General features: G+C 46.6%; 1 protein-coding gene across 1 annotated transcript in view; it reads left to right on the top strand.

Annotated features, from left to right (window-relative positions):
* Window positions 1–23,474, top strand: part of MYOM3 (myomesin 3) — a 151,091-nt gene that overhangs the window by 36,207 nt on the left and 91,410 nt on the right. The window contains exons 5-6 of the mRNA XM_044286798.1: window positions 1,246–1,403; window positions 19,474–19,569. Of these exons, the coding sequence (XP_044142733.1) occupies window positions 1,246–1,403; window positions 19,474–19,569 (254 nt within the window). The remainder of the gene's footprint in view (window positions 1–1,245; window positions 1,404–19,473; window positions 19,570–23,474) is intronic.

Genomic DNA, 23,474 nt, shown 5'->3' with positions numbered 1-23,474 from the left:
TTTACGACCACATATGTGGTGTTTATGTAAACTACAGAATCAAGGCAACAAATATAGAGTTTTGTTTGGTTGTTAACCTTTGCTTTGTTAGCAGAAAATAATGGATTAAAATGGAAAATCTGCCCAAAAAGTTAAATTTCATCTACATTTTCCTTTAATTCTTGTGAAACACCTAAAGGATTAACAAAGTTTGTAAAAATGAGTTTTGAATACCTTAAAGGGTGTAGTTTCTAAAATGGGGTCATTTATGGGTGGTTTCTATTATGTAAACCTCACAAAGTGACTTCAGACCTGAACTGGTCCTTAAAAAGTGGGTTGTGGAAATGTTTTGAAAATTTTCAAGATTTGCTTCTAAACTTCTAAGCCTTCTGACATCCCAAAAAAAGAAAATGTAATTTACAAAATGATCCAAACATGAAGTAGACATATGGGAAATGTAAAGTAATAAATATTTTAGGAGGTATGACTATCCGTTTTAAAAGTGGAGAAATTGAAATGTAGAAAATTTGAAATTTTTCAAAATTTTTGGTAAATTTGGAATTGTAATTTTGAAAATTTTACATTTTTCAAAATTTTGGGTAAATTTGGAATTTTTTTCTAAATAAAAATGAAATATTTTGACTCAAATTTACCACTGTCATGAAGTACAATATGTGACGAGAAAACAATCTCAGAATGGCCTGGATAAGTAAAAGTGTTTTCAAGTTATTACTACATAAAGTGACACATGTCAGATTTGCAAAAAATGGCCTGGTCCTTAAGGTGAAAAATTGCGTAACGCACACGGACGCCATCCGTGTTTTGCGGATCCACGGTTTGCGGACCGCAAAACACACAACAGTCGTGTGCATGAGGCCATACTTTGTATAGTGGCCATTCTTTGCATAGCAGTCCACGCCCATTCATTTGAATGGGACTGAGCAGCAAAGAGACCAATGAATGTGGAGTGATTGACCTAGGAAGATGCTGCAGTGCTCACTGGAGCACCGCAGCTTTTTAAAACAGCTGATTGGCTGGGGTGCCAGTAGTTGGACCTCCACCGAACAAAAACTGATAACCTACCCTTCGGTCATCAGTATGGTACTCCCAGAAAACCCCTTTAATCTACCTTGTGTCTAAAAGCCGGTTCAAAGGTTAGTCTCATTTACTGAACTTCTACATACTGTATGTTTATGTAATTTGTATATTTTTAATTGTAATACATATTAGAATCTGGTATATTATGACTGTTTGTATTGAATGTAGGCTGAAATAAAATCCAGACAGAATAAAGAATTCAGAGAGTTATGTGGAAGACGTGCACCAATGTTCTGGATACCCCTCAGGGCACATTGTGTGTGGGAAAGAATGTCTGTCACGCTGGTCTGCACTGTGATTGGGACACCTAAACCAGCCGTCCAGTGGTAAGGCAGCATTATGTATGTGTTTTCCCTATATTAGACACACACTCCTTTTAGGGCAACTTTCTGGATTTTTGGAGGAAAGAAAAACAGTAGGGATGAGAGTATTTCTAGAAATTACAGTAGTTTTAGACTCTGATTCTAAAGAATCGGTCAGAGAATTTGATTCAGGTACAAGTAAATTCAACCCAAATCAAAAGTGCTCCAATTGGCCTAAATATTAGTGTATGACACTCTCTTTTTTTTCCTTGTCCCATTTCAAGGTCTTTAACGCAAAGACAGCTATAGAAAATAATGTCAGAATGACACTGACATATATTGATTTGGGTAAACACATGATTGTCGGTGTTGAAGGGATTCTGTCACCTGGATTTTGCCTATAGAGCTGCAGACATGTGCTGCTAGATCGCTGCTAGCACATCCGCAATATGCATTCCCCATAGCTCTGAGTGCTTTTATTTAGGCAAAAAAACGATTATATATATATAAATACATATATATGGCAAGTAAGGAGCCCAAGGGGCTGTTACTAACGTTTCTGAAGCCCAGCCACGCCCACTGTGAAGGAGTCCAGCACCGCCCCGCAATCCTATGAATCTCCTCCTTGCTCCCCGAGGTCACCAAGTTAGAGCGCCGTAATCTCGCGCATGTGCGAGTACGTGGCATGTCAGTGCCTGCATAGTGTTCCTTCCCTGTGCTGGCATCAGCATCAGGGAGCGAACTGCGCATGCGGTAGCTGCGAGATTATGGCGCTCTAACTTTGTGACGTCCGGGAGCATGAAGGAGATTTGGAGGATGCGGGCGGTGCTAGGCTCCTTCACAGTGGGCGTGGCTGGGCTCCAGAAACGTTAGTACAGCCCCTTGGGCTCCTTACTTGCCTCATTTACATATATATAAAATAGTATTTTTGCCTAAATAAAAGCACTCACAGCTATCGAGAATGCATATCGCAGACGTGCTATCGCATGTCCGCAGCTCTATAGGCAAAATCCAGGTGACAGAATCCCTTAAACAAACTGTGTGTTTAAAAACACACCACGCTGTCAGATTTGTCATGCTTTTTAAAATTACAAAGGTACTAAAAAATAGTCCCTTACTGGGGTTAGATACCTGATGGTATTTATACAAACATGTTAGTATCAGAAAAAATGTAGGCTTGTTCTGAATTTTTCAACAGATTCTTGGGAAAGGGGCACAATTGGACAACCCCTGCAACCAAAATATATGCTGTTGGTAATGCACTAACATCTGCTCATTTGTACATTTATTAATCCTAGAAAATTTGCAACAGGTGTTTGGGAAAGGCACAATTGGGCATCTCCTGGCTGTGACTAAACATATACACTGCTGTTGATGCACTAAAATATACTTATTTAAAGGGAACCTGTCATCAACTTCGTGCTAACCTCACTCAGGGCAGTATAAAGTAGTGACAGAAATGCTGATTTCACATTACCAATGTGTCACTCATGAGCTAATAGTAAGTGGTTGCCGAGAACCAGCTTCATAATCATTGCGGCCCAGGCCTGGAAAAGAGTCAAATCTACCTGAGAAGAGTCCTGGTTATACATAATCTCCTGCTCTCCCGCCCATCTGCTGATGATTGGCAGTTCTCTGATAGAGAGAAATGGAGATAACTAGGTAGAAGACTGTCAGCCATCAGCAGGTGGGCAGGGAGCGCATTACTTCATGAATAACCAGGACTCTTCTCAGGTGGATGTGACTCTTTTCCAGGCTTAGTCTGCAATGATTGTGATCTTGGTTCTCGGCAACCACTTACTTTTAACTTATAAATGACAGACTACTGAAATTAACTCACCTGTCTCTGCTTTACACTGCCATTAGTATGGGTATCATAAAGTTGATGACAGGTTCCCTTTAAGTTCTTTGCACACACAAACAGTAGAAGAATTGAAACAGGTTTTGGGGGAAAAAACAGATGCAACTGAACATCTCGTGGCTGTGACAAAAATATACAGTACACTGTGTTGTTGGCCCACTTATAAACTGGATAAGCGTTGCACAAAAGCCTAGATCCTGCACATAAAGAGTACTGTCTCTCTAAAAGCGCATCTTACACAGTGCAACACATGAAGTTATGAACAGTCCCAGCCCTGGCTGTAGAGTACACTAACTGACCCTATCCTGTCCCTAATGAGAAGTCCTGACTTTCTACCCAGTTATAAAATCTACCTAACTACACGGTCCATGTAAGACTCTAAAATAGCTGGCTTGTGTTTACCATGACCCATGACCCTTACTATTGTACTGAATTTTAAATAATGTTTCTTTAGCCATTACTGAGATTTGACAACTGAAGTAGAGACAGGCAGATGAGGGGGTAAATATGTCACAGTATGTTCCCCCATCTTCCATTATGCTGCAACATGTCAGATAAGTGTTGTCATAGCGAGCCCAGGAGGAGCGGATGGCGGATGGGAGAGGCAGTGTCTCTTGTGGTGGGGCAATACTCACTGGTACTCCTTAGGGCCATGCAGTGACAGAAGTGTGTACCCTTTCTTACCTCTGGGCACACCCTGATATTGGGCCTCCTACCTGGTGGTAGTTAGGGTACCCTTTGTGTTAGGTGTCTGGGTGCAAGGTAGGAGGGCAGCTGGAGTGGCCAGCAAGTGGTGGAGTCAGTAACCAGGCCACTTGAGATAAATAAATAAGTCTCTCTTTACTAAAGTACAGAATAGGAGTAGTAGTAAATTCAGCAGTAACAAGGCACAGTTCTAAGTAGATCACAATGCAGTTCCTCCCCAACAGCAATGTATAGACAGTAGCAATGGAGGTTTCAGTACTCTTTCTCGCTGTCTCTCTCTTTCTCAAAAGTCTCTTAACAGAACCATACGCAGCAATGAGCTTCTTGTTAACTTTTTCTGCAATTCCCAACATGAAAGGTGCAGAGTTAATGGGGTTATCCAAGATTTTAAAAGACCTTAGAAAGTGGCTGACCTGCAGTGGGGTTTACACTTACCTGGTCTCCGTCACTGCTGGAGGCTGGCTGGGCTCAGTGCTGCTCCTGGGCCTGGCTTAGGCTGGCAGAAATGTCTGGCAGAGAGAGAGCGAGGCGAGGTGGGGTGAGTAACTGTAGTATAGAGTCAGACTACTGGGCAGTGGCAGACTAGCAGTGGCTCCGGCGCTCCTCTGTTCCCTACATCCTGCCGGACTTGCAGCGCTGATAACTTTGTGACGTCACGTAAGCGTGCAGTGTGATCCGGACATGCTGCCAGGCCCTGCCCCTTGCCATTGGTACTTTAAGTGACCATGCCTGAGCCGGACCCGCCGTCCCATCATCTATAACAACAAATAAGGGGCAGAAGCAGCCATTTCAGTCAGATTAGAGCCAAAGCTGCAGAGTGGCTGTAATCTTACTAAAATGGCTGCTGCTGGCCTCGGTGAGTCTCTCTGCCACTGCAGAGAGACCTCATATCAGCCAACTCAGCCCCCATCAGACCTCAGATCAGCCCAAAGACCCCCAGTCAGCCCCCATCAGACCTCAGATCAGCCCAATGACCCCCAGTAAGCCCCCATCAGACCTCAGATCAGCCCAAAGACCCCCATAAGACCCCCACTCAGCCCCATCAGACCTTAGATCAGCCCAAAGACCCCCAATCAGCCCCCATCATACCTCAGATCAGCCCAAAGACCCCCATCATCATCAGACCCCCAGTCAGCCCCCATCAGACCTCAGATCAGCCCAAAGACCCCCATCAGACCCCCACTAAGCCCCCATCAGACCTTAGATCAGCCCAAAGACCCCCATCAGACCCCCACTCCGCTGGGCTACTCTTCCTCTTCGGGCCTCCGGCAGAAGTCGCGCTTCGCATCTCTCTGTCTGTCTTCCCAGCCGGTGCTGCACTATCACCTGACAGTGTGCAGCATCAGGTTATAGTGCGCGCACTACGTCCTGACGCTGTACGTGCTCAGGACAGTGAAGTTGTGGTCGGGAAGAGGAGGGTAAGTATATTAAAGAGGCGGGCACAAGGAGCACTGGGGGGGCGGGCACGAGGAGCACTGGGCGGCGGGCCCGGCCCCGGATACACACAGCACTACAGCAGGGCGGAGCCAGGGGTCCACAGGCGACCGGGCCCCCTGGAGTGCCGGACCCGGTCGCAACAGTGACCCCTGTATGTACGCCCGGGCTCCTATGAGTACTGTGACCTCCTGTAGTGTCCCACTAGGTATGGGTGGGCACTACACAAGGGTCAATTGGTGTGCGCATTACTCTTACTCACAAGGAACGGAAATGTCATATTTTATTCTGCATTTAATGTATGTTTTACTGTGTTGTTAGATGCAATGTACCCCTGTCTAATGCAGCAGCAGGCCTAGTTGGGTGTAATTAGACATCCCAGACACTAGAGGGAGATAGGGAGCCCCTAGTATAAATGTCCAGGCCCAGACAGGGAGTGTGAGTGCAGAGTCAGGAGTCTGAGAAGACAGAGGCCAGTAAGCCTGCTCCTGACATGCAGCTGGATAGCCCTGGCTGCTAGTGATGTCCAGGAGGCTGTTGAGAAGCTCCAGCCTGCCTGAAGAACAAGAGAGCCTAAGTTAGCTCTGAAGAGATACCCCAGTTGCAGGATTCAACCTCCTGGGAGAAACCGACAGTTATCCACCTGATAGGAGGAGGCGTCCCAGGGTAAGCCACGTGCCCCTGATAGGCAGAGGAACTTAGGAACCATTGCAAGCAGTATAATACCTGAGGAAGGAAGTAACCAAGGATATAAGCCACCCTTTTAGGCATCCGGGCCTTGGGAATTATCAAGCCAGAGTAGGAGTTCTATAAAGGACAGTGTAAAAGTGCAACCTGCTGCTGAGTGCTTGTGGAATTTACCCTCAGTGTAACTTGCATGTCTATTGCCTGCCATACTTGTGAATAAGCCCCTTTTTGTGGAACTGTAATCTGAAGACTATACTACTCCCTGCTGTACAAAGTTGGATTGTCCAGTAAAGTTTATGTTTTGGTTCACTGCATACTTGTGTACCTTCATCTTTCCAACCACCAACCGGCGTGCCACCGGCCAAAGGCACTGGCGTCACGAATACCACAGGGACCTTGCCCCAGGCACACAAAATACCTGTAACATCCAGGGCACCTCAACTACCATCAGGCCTGGTCCCTATCTACAGAGCGTGCCCCAGAGGAACTGTGTCTACCTCTCCTTCACTGCCACGCGCCTGCCCAGGGTTCTTCAAATATAGTGAGTACCCTCGATTGCCCATAACTGTGACCTCACTTCGTCATCCCCTGCAGGTCTGGCGTGTTGCATAAATTGGCGTCACGAACAGGATCCGAATATTCCTGCGCCATAGCGGATTTAAAAACTGTGTGCTGAAAATTATCTTAAAGTGACATGCCCCAATTGTTTTATTGAAAATTGCTGGGCCAAAGTGAACTGTAATAATTGCGGTGTGAAGATTGCACTATATGGACTGTTTTCTGCTTATTTAAGCCACCGCTTGCTGTCAATGAATAGACAGCTATTTTGCTCAAAGATGGCCGCTGAGCTTGCTTGAAATTGTTTGCTGCGTCATCTTCATCATAAATTGGCGGTAAAAATTGGCGCCTTCTGCTAAAAGTGCGGGAAGGCTGTATGCTGGCGCCACTGCCCTGTCTGGACATTTGCATGTCTGCTGTGATGGACTCCGCCTCCCCAATACTGGAGTACCTGGGGGGCGGCCTCCCAGTGCAATGGGAGGATCTGTCTGAACTTATTGGCGCCACCCTGTCGCTCTCCAGAGAAGGATCGAGCATGTTGAGGAGTGAGGACTTTCCTGATGATATGTCCGCGCCTGACTTATTAAACATGAATGTGACTGGTGTTGAGCGAGAGGACGCTCCACCGGCCTACTCTCCGGGACCGGAGAGACCCGCCTGCCCGCCACTGAGGACGCAACCGGAGACCTATTATGCCTCCTGGAGAGACTTCTTCCAGCCCTCGTTCAAGTGGTCCGCATTGATGGCAGAGATCCGGGAGGCCGCCATAAAGAAGACAACCAAAACCAAGATTTACTATGAAGAACTGGCAAAGACCGTTCACGAGTGCCACACTGACACACAACCCCGCCTGGAAAGGAGAATGGGGCTGGTTGTGGCCTTTGACAAGGACCGAGGCTTCGGTTTCATAAAAGACTACCTGACTGGACGAGACTTATATGTCAACAGGAGGTCCGTCAAGCGGAGTTACCTCCCAGAACGTCTACACAACCTCCGCGAGGGAGAGGAGGTTGAATTTACCCCTGCTGAGGGCCTGCGAGGCCCCTACGCCACTGCCGTGTCCCGTCCTAAGAAGAAGACAGAGGACTGGGACTTTGATGAGGACTACTCTGGCTGCGAGCGTGAGTCTGTGCGCTCTCCGGAGGACAACCCTGGCTGCGAGCGTGAATCTGAATGCTCTCCAGGACCGGCCCATCACGCCTTCCAAGAACGGGGCTCTTTCATTGGCCCAAATGTGTTCTGGCAGCCGACAGTGGTAGAGAAGAGGGTTAGCCCATGGCCCTCACCTGAGTTGCCTCGCAGGGAGAAAACTATCCGTGAGCTTCAGGATACAGAAAGATTCAGAGCTACCCTGGAGAATATCCGCAGAGGGAGGAAAGCGGACGCCTCACCTGAGCCTGCAGCGGCTGCGCAGGACGAACCACCCACCGCTCCAGTGCCGACAACGACAGCGGAGACCAGCGATCCCGACTCCGAAAGCCTGGACAACCAGATCGTGCGGTTGGAGCTGAAACTGCGGGAGCTACGCCAGACTGCCTCCGCCAGGATCCGGACTCCACCTGGCCTACAACGTAAGGACTCGGACGTCTCCGGGTCTAAGGTGAGAGTACCTGTCCCTGCCAGTCGTCCCCCCTTAGTACCGGCACCTGCGGTGGGATCCTCATACGCTGTGCACCGGCGCACAGAGCCAGTCGTCCAAGAACCCACCGGACCGCTTGCAGCAGCGGTACCCAGGCCAGTGCAGCAGCCTACGATTGTTATGCCTGCTCCGGTGAGGTCAGCGACTGTGATAACCCCTAGGCCTATGGGGCCTATACCTATTAGGGGTCCGTTTATGCTACAGTTGCCCCCCAATACTGTGTTGTGGGCACATCCATCGATTGAACCTCAGTACAGGCCCAATATACAAATGGAGCCAGGGAGCCCCACTGAAATGCAAAGTGGATATGACTTGCCCCTGTGAATTGGCCTGCTAGGCCCTTGATGTTTGTTTATTTTGCCAAGGGATCCTAAAAGAAGAGTTAACCCTTTCAGGACAGGAGTCCTTCGTTGTTTTGGCCCTCTGTTGCTGCTGCCAGTTACCCACGGCTCAGTGGAAGCGGCAAGCCACTGAAGTACCACGTGCAGCAAGGCCATCTTGTTTACAGGACCTCCTGCCTGCTTTCTCAGAGTGAAAACCCAGTTGTGCCTGTTTCCATGTTGCACCTTTTAACCCTTTAACCCCCTTTTCAGGTTGATTAAGGGTATTACAGCACTACTTTGATGTGTATGCCATTTAAATAATATGGACTATTTCATGTGCTGCTATTTTATGATGCAACTGGAATTTAAAAGAATTGGGCCCAGGGATAGACTCAAATGCACATGAGCCTCTGAGATTTTGCTACTATTTTAAAGTATTGTGCCCAGAGATGGACTCCACCCCGTGCGAGCCTCTGTGATTCTTACTGCCCTTTATGGTCGCCTCTGCCTATATCTCTACTTAGCTGTGGAATGAACGAAAAGAAAAGAACCTGGGTACGGACTCATTTTAAATGCTTTGAGCCTCCAAAGAACTGTTATTTAATGTTTACATTTTCCATGGACTACAACTGTTCTATCATGGACAATTTGCACTTAAAAAGTATTATATGGACTATCCTGGTATTTATTGGTACGCTGTGCCAGGTCAGCGCCCCTGTTCCCATTGTTTTATCCTGAGAGAAGAGAACGACGCCCCTTTTCACCATTACTTGCTCCTATTCCAGTGGAACTGCCTAATATATGTATACATATAATGTATATTTTGCAAATGTAGATGTGTTTTCCTGCTTTGCTTTATTGTCCTCATTACAGGTGCAGTATCCAGCTGTGCAGGTACCCTCCATGTTGCGCCGAGGACGGGCAACGTTATAGCGTGGGGGTATGTAGTGTCCCACTAGGTATGGGTGGGCACTACACAAGGGTCAATTGGTGTGCGCATTACTCTTACTCACAAGGAACGGAAATGTCATATTTTATTCTGCATTTAATGTATGTTTTACTGTGTTGTTAGATGCAATGTACCCCTGTCTAATGCAGCAGCAGGCCTAGTTGGGTGTAATTAGACATCCCAGACACTAGAGGGAGATAGGGAGCCCCTAGTATAAATGTCCAGGCCCAGACAGGGAGTGTGAGTGCAGAGTCAGGAGTCTGAGAAGACAGAGGCCAGTAAGCCTGCTCCTGACATGCAGCTGGATAGCCCTGGCTGCTAGTGATGTCCAGGAGGCTGTTGAGAAGCTCCAGCCTGCCTGAAGAACAAGAGAGCCTAAGTTAGCTCTGAAGAGATACCCCAGTTGCAGGATTCAACCTCCTGGGAGAAACCGACAGTTATCCACCTGATAGGAGGAGGCGTCCCAGGGTAAGCCACGTGCCCCTGATAGGCAGAGGAACTTAGGAACCATTGCAAGCAGTATAATACCTGAGGAAGGAAGTAACCAAGGATATAAGCCACCCTTTTAGGCATCCGGGCCTTGGGAATTATCAAGCCAGAGTAGGAGTTCTATAAAGGACAGTGTAAAAGTGCAACCTGCTGCTGAGTGCTTGTGGAATTTACCCTCAGTGTAACTTGCATGTCTATTGCCTGCCATACTTGTGAATAAGCCCCTTTTTGTGGAACTGTAATCTGAAGACTATACTACTCCCTGCTGTACAAAGTTGGATTGTCCAGTAAAGTTTATGTTTTGGTTCACTGCATACTTGTGTACCTTCATCTTTCCAACCACCAACCGGCGTGCCACCGGCCAAAGGCACTGGCGTCACGAATACCACAGGGACCTTGCCCCAGGCACACAAAATACCTGTAACATCCAGGGCACCTCAACTACCATCAGGCCTGGTCCCTATCTACAGAGCGTGCCCCAGAGGAACTGTGTCTACCTCTCCTTCACTGCCACGCGCCTGCCCAGGGTTCTTCAAATATCGTGAGTACCCTCGATTGCCCATAACTGTGACCTCACTTCGTCATCCCCTGCAGGTCTGGCGTGTTGCACTCCTCACAGCTTACCAAGCACAGTATCTTACATTGTATGGTTGCCGTGCTTGGTATTGCAGCCAAGGCCCATTCACTTGAATTGGACTGAGCTGCGTCTAGGCTATGTGACCGATGAACTTGACATCACATGCTTTCCATTCAGAATGCACTGGGACAAAACTGAAGCGTTTTTTTTTCCGGTATTGAGCCCCCTATGACAGAACTATACCAGAAAACTTTAACGCTAGTGTGAAAGTACCCTTAGACTGCCCTTTAATACTGAGGCACAGTAATTCTATATTTAAAATAAGTGATTAACTGTGAATGTGTCAGCAGTTGAACAAGATGCACAAAGCGATTTATTAGACCACCCTTTAATACTGCTGCACAGTAATTCTATATATAAACTAAAAGATTAACTGGGATTAAGGCAGTAGTTGAACAAGATGCACACAGCGATTATACTCAACCTGCACGTTCCCTGCAGTCTCTGTATGCTCTCCTTAGGTCCCTTTCACACGAGCGTGATTTCCGCGCGAGTGCCATGCGTGACGTGAACGCATAGCACCCGCACTGAATCCGGCACCATTTATTTCAATGGGGCTGTGTACATGAGCGTTTTTTTTCACGCATCACTTCTGCAATGCTTTGAAATCGCAGCATGCTCTATATTCTGCGTTTGTAACACAGGACAGGCCCCATAGAAGTGAATGGGGCTGCGTGAAAAACTCATTGCATCCGCAAGCAAGTGCGGGTGTGATGCGTTTTTCACTGATGGTTGCTAAGAGACGTTGTTTGTAAACATTCAGTTTTTTATCACGCGCGTGAAAAACGCATCAAAATGCATTGCACCCGTGCGGAAAAAACTAAACGCAATCGCAGACAAAACTGACTTATTTTAGTGCCAAAATCGCAGCATTTTCACTGAACGCACCCTGAACGCATCCGGATCAAATCCGTCACGCCCGTGTGAAACCAGCCTTACAGTGTCTAAAAACTCTCCCTACGAACTCCCTACACTGTACCCGCACTCTCCCTATCAAATATTCTACTGTTAAAAGCTTTCTGCAACACTGTCCGTAGCCAATTAGCGCTTCTCATGTCTCTCCATATGCTCATTCCACAGTGAAATGGTGGAGACTGCACAGGATGAGGCTTTTTATAGGGCTGTGACATCACAGGGAATTGTTATCTGCTGATTGGCTAGCTGCACAGCATATATCGTTCCCAGGCTTCTTACTTTCATTTTGTAACGTGTGCAGCAGCCATTTTAGAAAAGATCAAATTTGTTACGACAAAGCGCACCTGACTGATTACTTATTCGGCTTTGCTGCAAATGAAATTTTATTTTTATAAAAGACTTTTTATTTATTTTTTTACACTCTGTGTCCCCCATAAGATCATACAAGACCTTTGGGGGACATTTAACATTTTTTTTTTTTTTTTTTTACTGTTGATTTATCGTAAATGGGGCTGACATAGTGATATACAATGCTGTAAAGCTCATTGCACAGCTGATTGAGGTCTAGGAAGACCTGGCAGCTTCTGCAGTCTCCCGACCCAGTGGTCACATGATCATTGGGGCCAGAACAGGAAGCGGCATTTCATCAAATGTAAACACAGCACTCGTTCAGCGCTGTGTATGCAGCAATCTATAAAGCAGGGACACTGAGAAACCATCCTTGCCTTCTCTATGTGGTGCCCTGCCGTCACTGACAACGGGCCATCCGCTCAGCAGTTGCACAATTAGCGTGCAGCTGCGACCTCTGAACGGACGTTCCAAAACATCAGTTCAGAGATAAATCCAGACTGCCTGGAAGTTTATAGTCACTGAGAGTTCAGGCACTGGTTAAATTTAGCACTCACAGACATTTATTTAAAATGTTCAAAATAGAAAATAACTTCTTAATTGAATTCCATAAACTCCTTAATCCATTCAGACTCTTCATTAAGAAAGTCACTGGTCATAAGTAGTGTTCAGCGTATTGAAGTTAAAGACATAGAATTCGATCCAAATTTCAGAAAAAAATTGTTTTGCCACAAATCCGAATTTCTTGCCGCTTTGTGGTAAGGAATCAATTTTTCCTGGAATGCCAGTAAAAAAAGAATACATACTCACCTCACCCATTCGACCGTGGAGAGGCCATCGCAGTCATATTAATCGAAGAAACGCGTCAATTCTCACGGCGCATGACATGATAACATCATCGCTAATGACGTCACCACACCCGCCCAACGTGATGATGTAGTGAAGTCATCACGTCAGTGTGCAAGAGAATTGACGTGTCTTCTTCAATCAAGATGGCCACGACAGCCTCTCCGCGATCAAATGGATGAGATGAGTATGTATCTTTTGGTTTAACCCCTGATTAACGCCCTAATGTGACTAAGGGCTCATGCACACAATCGTATGCCCTCCGAGACATACGGTCCGTGAGCGGGCCATATGTCCCGGAGCGGCATACATCGTGCGCACGGGAGCGCACAGCATCATAGGTTACTATGGCCGCCTGCTGGATTAATGTCCTGCACTCATACCATCTGCTCTATACAAAGGAATATGATTCATTTCAAAGTAATTTGTAACAAATCACATTTCTTGTTGAAGTTTGTCCAAGCAGCCGAATTGAATTTTTGAAAACATTGCTCATCACTAGTCATAAGCCCCATTATTTGGAAATCGAAGAGAGGGACTCGTAGAGCAGGAAATCATAGAGTTCTATGAGTCAAAATATAGAATAGCTACCATTCTAGCAGCGCTGTATCAGATGGCCATTCATTTCAATGGTCTCCATGTAATGCTACATTTTCCCTGCAGTTACCACTCCAGGCCCAAGGTGACTTTCTACATCTCACCGTAGCCTTAAAGGGGTTATCCAATACTATAAACTGCCCCCATTTGCCGGGCCCCTCACAGGGAATATACTTCTCCCCCTAGCGTCACACGCGATGCTAGGGAGGCTCGTCCCCGCCTGCCATTGGCTGCTCCCCCCCCCCCCCCCCCCGACACAGGGAGAAGCAGCAGCGGTGGTGCAGGAACCAGGAGCGGCACGGGGAGCGGGGTAAGTATATTCCCTGTGAGGGGCCCGGCACATGGGGGGGCAGTTTATAGTATTGGATAACCCCTTTAATACCAAGGGAGGTCCGATGGACCAAACCGTGAAATATTAATCTCTGGCTGTACTAACACTTAACTTTACATGTCATCTGACGCATGGATGAATTTTCTGCTTAAATCTTTAGATCTTTAATTGCACAGAAACTCAAGTACTATGAATTTCGTCATCAATTCCAGGAAATTCCATTGACTCTGTCTGCTTTTGCATCTCATCCTATAAGGCTTATAAGGCTTAGCTGCAATGCAATACACAGGGTAATCAAAAGTGGCACTGTTACTTGGGAAAAAACTGTCCCTTTTTTTCTAATTTTGGACAACGCCTTAAAATTGCATGATTTTCCTATTTTATGACGTAAAGTCATGATTTTATTAAGGACACGGAGGCGAGTATTGCTATCTCTTTCTTTACTAGATTAAACAGCAGCAAAGAAAAAATACAAGTCAAACAAGTTGCCATGGCAACAGAACCCTCCCCATATGATCCAGTATAATAGGTCTGGACCCCGAACACTCCTCCTCTTTCTTTGATGGTGATTCCGTAATAGAAGAACTGAACAATCCAACTTGAAGAAAAGTTCCAGCTGAAAAGGAAAACTTAAGACGAAATCCTCATGGAACCGGATTCGCAGAGCTGGAAAACGAAAAGGTAGACGCTGCAGTCAGCCGTTGTAGCGTAATAGGTAAGTTCATCCTGAGAAAGAAAAAACTGAAAAACAAAGGGTAATCAACCTTTTAAGGAAGAAGGACAACGCTATTAACAAGATGTTCTGCAGCAAGGGAACATTCAAATACAGTAGGAGACTAAAAACATGGCATAATGAAGGTATCAATCTCAGAAGTAAAATGACAACCGAATAAATCAGGGAGGGAAGGGAGGGGCAATACTCGCCTCTGTGTCCTTAATAAAATCATGACTTTACGTCATAAAATAGGAAAATCATGCAATTTTATTACATGACACGGAGGCTCATATTGCGAGTTTAAAGCTGGGAAACAACTGAAGTAAAAGCATGAGAAGAAGGCCGAAAATAGAACTCACGGAATGTAGACACCCGGGACCAGTCCGCCAGACGCATAATGTCCTCCAATCGTGCTCCGGCGACTGCCATGGAAGTTGCAGCAGCACCTCTGGTGGAATGTGCGGTGAATACCGCGGTATCCACTCCCGCTTGGGACATAATCCATTTAACCCATCTGGCCAAGGTGACGCTGGTGACAGGTTGAAAAGGACGGCGATATGATAGCAAAAGGTGAGAACAGGAGGAGATACGATGAGAAGAAGTACGGGACTCATATTCTCTCAGACAAGCGACCGGGCATAGAGACGGAGAATCCGGGAAACATGGGTAAGACACTGAACGAATATTGGTCTTGGTGCGACGGGTGATATTAGCCAGGACACGGGGAAGCAGGGCAAATGGTGGGAAGGCATACATCAGGTGACCCGACCAGTCTTGCAACAGGGCGTCTATTGCCTCCGCGTCCGGATCTGGACGCCAGCTGTAGAAACGGAGCAGCTGAGAATTCAAGCGGGACGCAAAAAGGTCCAAATAAAAGGGTCCCCAAAGGGAGGATATAGAAGCAAACACAGTCGAGTCTAGCTTCCAATCGCTGGAATCGGAAAGAAAACGCGAACTCCAGTCCGCGTGAGTGTTGTGGAGACCGGGTAGGTACTCTGCAACCACGGTGATGTCCCTGGAAAGGCAGAAAGTCCAAAATTCCCGAGCCAGTCGGGACAGGGTCGATGAGTGCGTGCCTCCCATGGCGTTGACATAACGGATGGCCGACACGTTGTCCATCCGTAGTCTGATGCAGGTTCCGGTCAATCCATTCGCAAAACTGCAAATCGCGAAGGTGCCCGCGAGCAACTCCAGGCCGTTGATGTGCAAGGCAGATTCCTCCGCAGACCAGCGTCCTCCAGTGGTCACTCCGTCGCAGAAGGCTCCCCAACCCAGAAGGCTGGCATCCGAATCGACAGTAAAATCCGGACGAGAGGCGAAAATCGCTTTGCCGTTCCAGACCTCCAAGTTGCCAATCCACCAAGTCAACTCGTTCCTGGTTGCCACGTCCAAGGTGATCAGGTCCGAATACGAAAGGCCCGCCAGAAGATGAGAGTTCTTGAGGCGTTGCATGGCCCGGTATTGCAGGGGAGCAGGAAAAACTGCCTGGATAGAGGCCGAAAGGAGGCTGATGACACGGGCCAGTTGACGCAGGGAGACCTGCGGGAGAGATAGAGTCCGGTAAAGCTCTTTGCGAATCGCCTGGACCTTGGAAGACGGGAGACTGAGAGTTTCTGTAATGGAATTGATGGAAAAACCCAAAAATTCCATCTCCTGAGCCGGAGTGAGACAGGATTTCTCTAGGTTGAGCAGGAAACCTAGACGGGACAGTAGGTCCATTGTCCAACTCAAATGCGTCAGAAGGGTAGTTCGATCCAGAGCCATAAGAAGGATATCGTCGAGATAGACGATGAGACGGATCCCTCGACTGCGAAGGTAGGAGACAACCGGGCGCAATAACTTTGTAAAGGCCCAAGGAGCTGAGGAAAGACCGAATGGGAGACAAGTAAATCTCCATATCTCCTTGCCCCATCGGAATTGAAGGAGGTCCCTGGAAACCTCAGACACTGGTACAGTCAGGTAGGCGTCCTTCAGATCCAACTTTACCATCCAATCGCCGTGAAGGAGCATGTCTCTCAAGAGGTGAATACCCTCCATTTTGAAATGGCGGTAAAGGACGAAGGCCTTTAGTGGCCGGAGGTTGATCACAGGGTGCATTTGGCCCCCTTTTTTGGCCACAAGAAACATATTGCTTAGCACTCCCAGGGAGGAAGATGGGGCCGGCTCTATGGCGCCCTTCCGGAATAGGGCCAATAATTCCTTGTGCAAAAGGAGGAGTTTTGAAGCAGGAAGGTGGTACGGGTCTGGAGGGGGAATGTAGATCTAAGATCTGGTTAGCTCTATTCGGAAACCTAGTACAGTAGAGAGAACCCATGGGTCCGAGGTTATTGTAGCCCAAACGTGGGAAAAAAGACGGAGTCTTCCCCCTACACAGGAAACTGAAGAAAGGGATGGGGTTGGTAGACTTACCGAATGGACGTCTTGAAGCTGGGAAACCTCTGGAGCCTCTGGATCTCCAAGCCGGGCCACGAGAGGGGAAGAAGGTAGACGGCTGTCTGGATTCCTGATTGGAGTTGCGGTACATGAAGGAGCCTCGACCCGAACCACGGGTCTGGAACGATGAACGGCCGGACAGGCGGCCCCTAGAGCTGCCGGCCCTGGTGGAGACCCGACCTTGAAAAACGCGTCTCATAGACGTTTGAGCCTTATCCAAGGCTGTAAAGGCCCCAACAAAACGGGAGAGATCTTTTATAAAAGAATCTCCAAAAAGGAGGCCTTGAGCATCCTTGCCTGCTTCCGTTAATGCCAAATTCGAGAGTTTTGGCTCAATTTTAAACAATATGGCCTTACGTCTCTCAATAGAGAGGGACGTATTGATATTTCCAGTGATACATACTGCACGCTGGACCCAACCTCGTAGCTCTTCCGGGTCAACCAGCGTGTTTTGAGCTTTAGCGGCCTCAGCCAACTCAAATATTTTAGTCAGGGGGCCCAAAATATCTAAGACCTTGTCTTGGCAGGCTTTTAGAGCAGATTCAAGCCCTCTGCGGGGATTCCATCCTGACTTCGTTAAATATTGGGACATTTTCGGGGTCCACAATAGGGGTCTCACAGACCTTATTGGGAACAATTGGCCTGGGGCATTCAGCCCGTAACTTATTTCTAGCCTCTTTACTAAGAGGTTGGCGAACTCTCGCCTCCAAGTATTTGGCAACATGCTCAGAGGGGAGCCATTCAGCGGATCTGGGATGGTGAAGTGCATCCGGATCAAAAAGCGGTACTCCCGCTGGGTCTAGTATGGCCAAGGAGGGTTCCACGGAACCGTCAGTATTGGAAGTAAGGGGTAAGGCCGGGTTAGAAGAAGGACCGGGGGGGGGGGTCCATATCCAAAGGGACTAAACCCTCCTCCTCTGTACCGTAAAAACAATCATCCTGTGCCTCCTCATCCGAATAATGATCGGAGTCAGATTCAGTGTCATGTTGCGCTCTGGCGCATTTCCACTGCCTCGCCTTTTCTGCCTGGCGGGCTTAGGCTCTTTTGCGCGGATGAGGCGCGCTATCTAGGGTGGCAGGTAACTCACCAACATTACTGGTTCTGGAGGCAGGTAATTCAGGGGCAGGTGCCCGAGAACTAGAGGGTGCAGGGATGGAACTATCCTTAGAGGGCGGATTATGCAAAAGGAAAGCTTCAGAAATGGAGTGCGATATGGCCGAAGCCATGGACCCCATAGCGGACTGAATGGCCATAGCAACAGAGCGCTGAATCGCCAGCGCCTGATCATCAGACTGACCAGCAACAGACTCCTGGGCCAGAGACAACTGCTCCAAGTCCCTAGGAGTGGGGGTGCGCTGATTGTGATCAGTCATGGTAAAACTAAAGCAGCTATATATGCCTGACTAAAAAATATGACCTGGGACAGGATCAGAGTAGAGAGTATATGGACGGGGCACTAATATGTGTAAGGGCCCCAGAGATAACCAACCTAGAGCCAGCAGGAAACACTAAGGCAAGGAACAGAGCGCTACTGCCGGAAAAAAACGTCCGCACCAATATACTAACAAACGGTCACAAGGGAGATCTCGCGATGCTGGGAGCAAGGAATACACAGTGAACGCACGCGAGCGAGATCTCGCGATGCTGGGGGCAAGGAAGCGCGAGATCCCGCGAGAACAGGGCAAAGAAACGGCGCGAAGAACCGGAGAAGAAGCAGGACAGAAGACAAGATAAGAATATGGCGGCCGAAGTCCCGCGAGACAACGGCCGCCGACGGGAGCGCACAGGAGAGCGAACCTGTAAAGTAAGAGGGTAAACAGGCGGGGGGAGGTAGACGGAATTAACCGACCGAATCCTGTGGAATAAAAAACAACTCAGGGATACCCACAGAACAATAGAATAACGAAATTAACATAGATATATATATATACCTAAGGAAGAAATATACGGACAGTAAACCTTATACACAGTAAAGTAATAGGACAATTGCCTAAATAAATTGAGAAGGGAGATAATGCCCTTAACAAAATGAAGCCCCACAGATTAGCCCACACAAGTACTTATCTGTGGAAGCAGCAGCAAAGAAAGAGGAGGAGTGTTCGGGGTCCAGACCTATTATACTGGATCATATGGGGAGGGTTCTGTTGCCATGGCAACTTGTTTGACTTGTATTTTTTCTTTGCTGCTGTTTAATCTAGTAAAGAAAGAGATAGTAATATGAGCCTACGTGTCATGTAATAAAATTCAGTAGCCTCTGATACAATAGATGACGTTCCTAAGAGTTTCCAGTACTTTATAAACCTATACAACCCATCTGTTTTGGAAAGTGGTGGTGGCAACTTCTGAAAAGTACCTACAGAGGTCTATCTAGGCTTTATTTCACTCAGGATTAAAGATACCCTGCATACCCTGGCCAAACTCTCTGGCGACCCCCTTTTGTACCTGGCGCACATGTCCTACCAGAACACCTTTCAAGCTATGCTAGTATCATGTCAAAATTCATTTTTAAGCCAGCAACCTAGGATTAGGACATACAATCAAGAAAAGTAAAATATGGGATTTCTAACAACCATATGTAGAAGTTTATTGTACGTCCTTTAATGTGCTTCTGGGACTGTCTTTACAGGTTCAAGAATGGGCAGCCTATTGACTTGAAAACATCACCCCCTGGAAAATATAAAATCCTTAATGAATTTGGCTTGCTTACCTTGGAGATACGCAGGTAAAGTAATCCCTTTTAACATAAGTATTTCGGGAGTTTGCAAACTGGTCATAAGGAAATGGTCAAACAGGTAACTGTGGATTGAGAGAACATCCAGTTGTGGAATCATGGCCACCAGCCACAAGCATGGTTCAGTAATTTTAGTAGTTGCATGATTTCCATGACTGACCCTCCGCAGTATGTGGAGTATTTCCATCAGCAAGAGTTGGCACAGGACTAAAAGAAATCCAATCCACTCAATAGGTGATAAATGTTAAACTGAAGGGGCTACAACTGTTATGGGAGATACGGAAGCCAAGGGCTCTCTCAGCTCTTCCTATCTCCCATACAGCTGTATGGTAAAACATATGCTTTACTGCAGGTCCATACAACTTCTCCTTTATCACAGCTGTCCTTGTGGAGAGAGACATGGGATGGGTGCCCTTTATTCTATACATGGGGACCAATATGAGGAAGCTAATAAGTTCCTATTGTAAGTCCTAGTACTCTTACCACTGTCATTGAGCTCTGTCCTACCCTAGAAGTGCAATCAGCTGCCGCTCTGTGTTAATTCCATCACTATGCAATTAAGAAAGGGCACTGCTGAATACATGTCCAGTACCACAAGGAGGTTCTTATAAATCGTTCAGAAGTGTATGCTAAAGGAAGATTTTGCAAATAAAGCAAATGTAGAGTTAAAACTGTAGAATATCAACTGGGTCAAAGTCTGGCTTAGGCCTCATGCACACGATCATTGTTGTGTTCCGTTCCGCAAAATGGGGTTCCGTCGTTCCGTGATCTGTTTCTGTTTTTGTTTCCGTGTATCTTCCTTTATTTTTGGAGGATCATTAGACATGAAGGAAAGTAAAAAAAAGTCTAAGTCAAGTTTTTTCACTGACCCATTGACTTGAATGGGTCCGTGAACCGTTTTCCGTGAAAAAAATAGGACAGGTTATATTTTTTTGACAGACTGGAACCACGGATCACGGACGCGGATGACAAACGGTGCATTAGCCGACTTTTCAACTGACCCATTGAAAGTCGATGGGTCCGCAGAAAAACACGAAAAACTGAACAACGGACACGGAATGAAACAACGGTCGTGTGCATGAGGCCTAAGGCTGCTTTCACATCTGTGTTGGAAGCTCTGTTTGGGGCTTCTGTCACGGAATTTGTCAAATGTAGCAGAGAGAAAAGTCCTGCATGCAGGACTTTTTTCTCCGGTAAAAAAAACGTTCCCCCGAACGGAAACCTAACAGATCCCATTATAGTCAATAGGATCTGTTAGGCTCTGTTCCTGCCAGTTCTTTGCAGAATCCCGCACTTCCATTACATGCACTAGGAACTGCTCATTTTCCATACAAGCGTGTTCCCATTCTAGTTGCTACAAGTATTTCCTGTGCACTGTATGCCTAGTCTATTGAGTCTGCACAGATGCAGAAACCTAAATTAACAATCTCACTTGCTGCAGCTATAGTCTCTATGGTAATTAGTGATGAGCAAAGTTTTTAAAAATGTGATTCGGCTGCTTTGCCGAACTTTGACAAGAAATTTGAATTTGTCCCATTCAGTCTATCAGGGGGTTAATCAGGGGTTAAAAAACCACAAACCACAAAGCGTCAAGAAATTCTCCCACATGGAACTTGCTCTTCTCTTCTACATGAAAGCACTGCATTTTCAAACAACCGCCTCTAGGAAGAAGCTCAATACAAAGTATATCTTCCATGGTAGTTGTATTATTATTTCCTATTCACTGAGCTCCCCCTACTGGTAGCTGTACTGTAGGCAGTCAGCTAGCTTTGTAATAGAAGAAAAGCAGATTTATCAATGTATTTTTGCCAGTTTCTTGGTGTAAGTACATTGAGAAATATGGTGTTCAGAATGAGAATCATATACTTGAAGCACCTGTTCCACTTTTCCAAAAATAAAAGTCGGATAAAGTGGTTGAGGCTAAGGGTACTTTCACATTTGCGGCAGGACGGATCCGACAGGCTGTTCATCCCGTCCTTCCGCTATTTTTCGCCGTGCCGCCGGACCTCCGCTCCATCCCCATTGACTATAATGGGAGAGCACGGCAGAGCACGGCGAAAGGCCGCCGGACTAAAAGTCCTGCATGTCTGACTTTTTAGTCCGGCAGCCTCCCACCGCGAACTGCTTTACTGCGCCGGAGTTCCCCCCCGTCCCCATTATAGTCAATGGGGACAGAGTGGCGGCATGGCGAAATAGTGGAAGGACGGATCCGACAGGGTGAACAGCCTGTCGGATCCGTCCTGCCACAAGTGTGAAAGTAGCCTTAAGGCAACTTTTTTTAAATTACAGTTTGTATTTAATTTACATTTCTTCTACATGATAAAAAAATAATAAACATATTGTGAGATCTGTGTACGCCCCTGCCCATAAAACTATACATCAGTCTGTTCAGCTCCTCCTGCTCTATAACATGCTGCCTGTAGATTACACTGCATTTTCAAGATGATAGGTTTCCTTTAAGCAAAGTGACTGATTTGAGAAAATATAACATATGCACATTATTTAAACCAAAGAAAGTTAAATATTCCTAAATATCCCTTGTTACAATGTGTTGGAATGTCACAAACCTCAGATTCAAAAATATATTAGTTAGACACCCTGTAGAGAACAGAAGAATGTGAAATAATTGTATTTCTTATATTATTTCAGCATGATAGGATATAATATCATTACAAAATAATGTAAAGCTGCTGTAAGATATTTGGGATCTTCAGTATAATTTTGTGGAATTGTATCTCTGGATATATTAACCAGCTGATATTGATGTGAAAGCACTCTGAATAACCTTGAGTTATGCTGCCATCTAGAGGGCAATCTCAGTAATACAATGTATGCTGTTTTACAAACAATAGAATTATCATTTTTCAGCCAGCATACTAGTATTTTCTTCTTCCACAAGTTGCACTATGAGTAGCTCAAATGTTTCTTCCAATCAGTGTTGGGTTGGGGGGGGGGGGTCTAGGGCTACTCCACAGCTACAAGAACGCGTGTATTTTAGAATGCAATCAAGTACTCAAAACTGAACTATATATTACACTGCGCTCATTTTAAATTTCCTTTAAGCAATAAAAACTTGCCTTTATGGGGAGAACTCAGTCTGCGAGTTGTCCGTAGCATTGTTGTGTAGGAAAAAGCCTCGGGTACCCGGTATGGTTTTAATCAGACTTTTGCCTGAAGCTCAATGACAATGTCATGCTGAATTATGGAGGTGTGTCCAGGGAGGTCCGAGAAGACATCCGTGTTTGACTAACAAACTCCCTGGCCTCCTAAGTCTGTTTAGAGGAGAGCCTGTCAGCAATTTTTACTGTGGCCTCTCTTGCATCGGACAGAGGGGCCGGTACCTCTTCTCCTAGAAAACCCGGGCATGGGCTGTCTTCTGTACAGGTTTCCTTATGTTTCCACGGTTTCACATGGTAAACCTGCTCCGGCTTTCGCCGCCCTGGCTGGTGTATCTTGTAGTTTATATCTCCAATTTTCTTGAGTACCTCGTAGGGCCCCTGCCACTTAGCCAGGAACTTACTGTCCACGGTTGGCACCAGAACCAAAACCCAATCACTCGGGTTAAAGATCCAGACCCGAGCCTGCTAATTATAGACCCGACTCTGGGCTCGCTGAGCTGCCTCCATATGATCCCTAACAAGAGGCAACACTGTCTCTATCTGATCTTGCATCTGGGTAACATACTCAATTACACTTTTATGTGGAGTGGGTTGTTGTTCCCACGCCTCTTTGGCCACGTCCAAGAGATCACGAGGGTGTCTGTTCGAAGGGGCGAGAACACAGTAGAGGCCTGGGGTACCTCTCGCAGTGCGAACATGAGATAGGGCAGAAGGAGGTCCTAGTCCTTCCCATCTTTAGACACTACCTTTTTCAACATATTTTTGAATGTTTGGTTA

The sequence above is a fragment of the Bufo gargarizans genome, chromosome 3 (genome assembly GCF_014858855.1).
Source record: "Bufo gargarizans isolate SCDJY-AF-19 chromosome 3, ASM1485885v1, whole genome shotgun sequence".
Taxonomy (NCBI): Eukaryota; Metazoa; Chordata; class Amphibia; order Anura; family Bufonidae; genus Bufo; species Bufo gargarizans.
The sequence above is the reverse complement of the archived record's forward strand: the minus strand, read 5'-3'. Positions and strand labels throughout refer to the sequence as shown.